General features: G+C 38.2%; 1 protein-coding gene across 2 annotated transcripts; it reads left to right on the forward strand.

The window, feature by feature from the left end:
- Positions 1 to 503: 503 nt before the first annotated feature.
- LOC131029450 (thioredoxin-like protein Clot) lies at positions 504 to 1,648 on the forward strand. Of its 2 annotated transcripts, none has more exons than XM_057959940.1 (2): positions 504 to 822; positions 1,052 to 1,648. In XM_057959940.1, exons 1-2 carry the CDS (start codon positions 684 to 686, stop codon positions 1,297 to 1,299), a joined length of 387 nt encoding a protein of 128 aa, XP_057815923.1. In that variant the 5' UTR covers positions 504 to 683; the 3' UTR covers positions 1,300 to 1,648. The 2 variants fall into 2 exon arrangements, with proteins under 2 accessions (XP_057815923.1, XP_057815924.1); XM_057959941.2 differs by having other exon boundaries at positions 585 to 822; positions 1,045 to 1,648.
- Positions 1,649 to 2,933: the final 1,285 nt, after the last annotated feature.

Genomic DNA, 2,933 nt, shown 5'->3' on the forward strand with positions numbered 1-2,933 from the left:
ACAAAATTTGCACAACTCATCCAGTACTTATGCACAAGTGCCCCGCTAATCATGGACTATTTGTACAAACAAAGTTGCATAATTGATCTTATTAGTAACTTTTTTCCAAGGTGTTGAATATACCAATGGACGACTATTGACATGTTTGTTATTTTTTTTGGATTCGGTCATGTAGATTTTTACGTTGCCAACGTTTTAGATCAAACACCATGACCCATCATCCAGGCAATAGAGCAAGTGAGAGAGCAAGAGAGCAATATATGATCCTTGTGCCTGTTCTTCCATCTTTTTAATCTACGAGGTCTGCTAACATCCTCATATTCTGCTCTCTTGCTCTATTGCCCCGATGATGGATCATGGTGTTTGATCCGAAATATTGACAACTACATATTCAAATGAAAAGAATAACAAACAAATCATTATGAAGTGTGGAAACTTCAAAAATTCAACTACTGACCTACTAGATAATTTTTTAGTAAACTTCTAATTAACGAAATCAAATGTACGGTGATTTGAACATGACCCGTAACCCTTCCCCTATCCAATAAGAGCCCAAAACCCTTCCATAGAACCGAACACTCTTCCGTACATACAAATTTCTTCGTAGTTATAACCCCAATCGAAATAAACCAGAAACAGTAGGCTCGTTTTAGTAAAGGCACATTCATTAGAGATAGAGAAGTATGGGGTTTACTCAGATTGATGCAAACCTCGACAATTTCTCCACCTCGTTCAAATCCATTGAAGAGGGCAAGGATCGAATCACGCTGCTGCTGTTTTTGGCCGACAAAGATCCTTCTTCTGGCCTTAGCTGGTGTCCAGGTTCTTATTTCTTCTTGCTCGCTTACATGTTTTCTTCCTCACTTTAGTTACAAACCCTAAAAAACAAGACCGAAAGTTGTACTAATCGAGCCAGCAATTGATGACCTAGAAATTAAATCTGTAGAACATTGGAGAAATATTTAAAGTTTTAATTATTAACCATGCCGAATTTGATGGTACGACTAAAACCCTAAATTGATAACTAAAATCCTAAGTTATTAGTCTGCAGATTGTGTTAGGGCGGAGCCTGTGATTTATAAAACCCTAGAAAAGTCTGAGAAAGATGTAATTCTGCTGCGGGCTTTTGCCGGGAACAGGCCCACGTGGCGGAATCCTAGCCATCCGTGGAGGGCTGACGAACGGTTTAAATTGAAGGGTTTACCTACACTTGCCCGCTGGAAAGATGGAGCCATTGCAGGGCGTCTGGAGGACCATGAGGCGCACATTGATTCGCGAATTGAAAAGCTGCTTGATTAAGGTTTATTTTTAAATGTTGCCAGACATCCAATAATTGCTCTTGTGCAAGATGTTATCATTGCTCCTCAAGATGTTATCATTGTGTTAGTCTAAATTTTTATAAATTCTAGTACCGTGGCTCTCGCTACAAGAGCACAAATTCACTTCTCTAGGAAGATTAAAATTCAGTATTTTGAAGTCTGAGATGCAAGTAGGTTTTTGTGGCTCTCGCTACGAGAGCACAAATTCACTTCTTTAGGAAGATTAAAATTCAGTATTTTGAAGTCTGAGATGCAAGTAGGTTTTTGTGGCTCTCGCTACGAGAGCACAAATTCACTTCTTTACGAAGATTAAAATTCAGTGTTTTGAAGTCTGAGATGCAAGTAGGTTTTTGTATTTTGACTAAAGATTTGTAAACTAACCCTCAAGTGCTTTTTGCTTCTTTTTTCCTGGATATCCAATACTAGTTTGAAACATGAAGTGTTCCAGGATTTGGGGAGGGCAAATAAAATCTTACATAAAAATTTAATTTTTAAGTTTTCAAAATATGAGTAATTAAAAATAACTCAAATAAACTGAAGGAGACAGAATTTTTAAAAAGGTGAACATTTGAATATATCTAAATGAAAAAATAAACATCATATTATCATAATGAGTGCATTCAAAGTATGTAAGTTCATAACTCTGGAAAGGTTTTCTACAATTGAAAGTAGGCAACCACGTAGGTGAGTCAATTTCAGTTTAAAAGGGACTCAAATAATGATCTCTTTTGTGGGAAGCTTTCAGGTGGCATTTGAACAAACCTTTGACCACTACCAATAAGATGAGATCACAAGTTTGATTTTCATTCAACAGGTCTACCAGACTTTAATAAATGGCTCCGTTTTCTATTCTCTGCTTCTAACCAGCTAGGTTTTCCTGCCTACATTCTTACTTTTATAAAGCAAAATGGATGCCAAAGAGCTAATGTTTATCATCTTGTTTGTGAATGCATTCTAGTTCAACTGGATTTTGACTGAGGAAGGAAAAACATTGATGTTGTTCAAGAATAACCTTGGCGAAGAATCACAGAGCTTGCTAGCTCCATGGAATGAGTCTTCCCAGTTCTTGTGCAAATGGGCTGGAATTTCTCATGAGACAAGTTCTAACAGGTAAGTGCTATCAATTTAGCTTTGCTTAAATCTGGGAGGCTACCTAGATTCCTCACTCTCCTTTCTACCGTGCCTGAGAAAGCTTGTTGTCAGTCGCTACAAGCTCACGTGAAATGTTCCACATTCCCCCTTGTTGTAAAAAAGTTGCATTTGTTGGGGAACTCCCTGATGTCCTGGGGATGCTAGAGTGCTCCCAATTTTAGCAAAAGATAAAAGAACACCCTGGGGATTTGCAGTTTTGTTGAAAAAAGGGGGACGGGAGGATGTCATGCCCTATTGTAGAATTTGCCTCCTGTGAAATTCCCAAACAACTGGGATGGGTGTCAAGGCCTTGAGGGGCGTCTCTTGGGAACACTGAGAATTGGTTCACATCTGCAACCATTGTACACTTTCAAGTTTCAAGCTTGATTTTGAGGTCAAAACCGAAGGCTATAAAATTTGGCAGGAAATACTCTTGTTGGATTTCTTTAAGGGGTTTCTTATACATAAAATTGGCATCTGGCT

The sequence above is a fragment of the Cryptomeria japonica genome, chromosome 4 (assembly GCF_030272615.1).
Source record: "Cryptomeria japonica chromosome 4, Sugi_1.0, whole genome shotgun sequence".
NCBI lineage: Eukaryota > Viridiplantae > Streptophyta > Pinopsida > Cupressales > Cupressaceae > Cryptomeria > Cryptomeria japonica.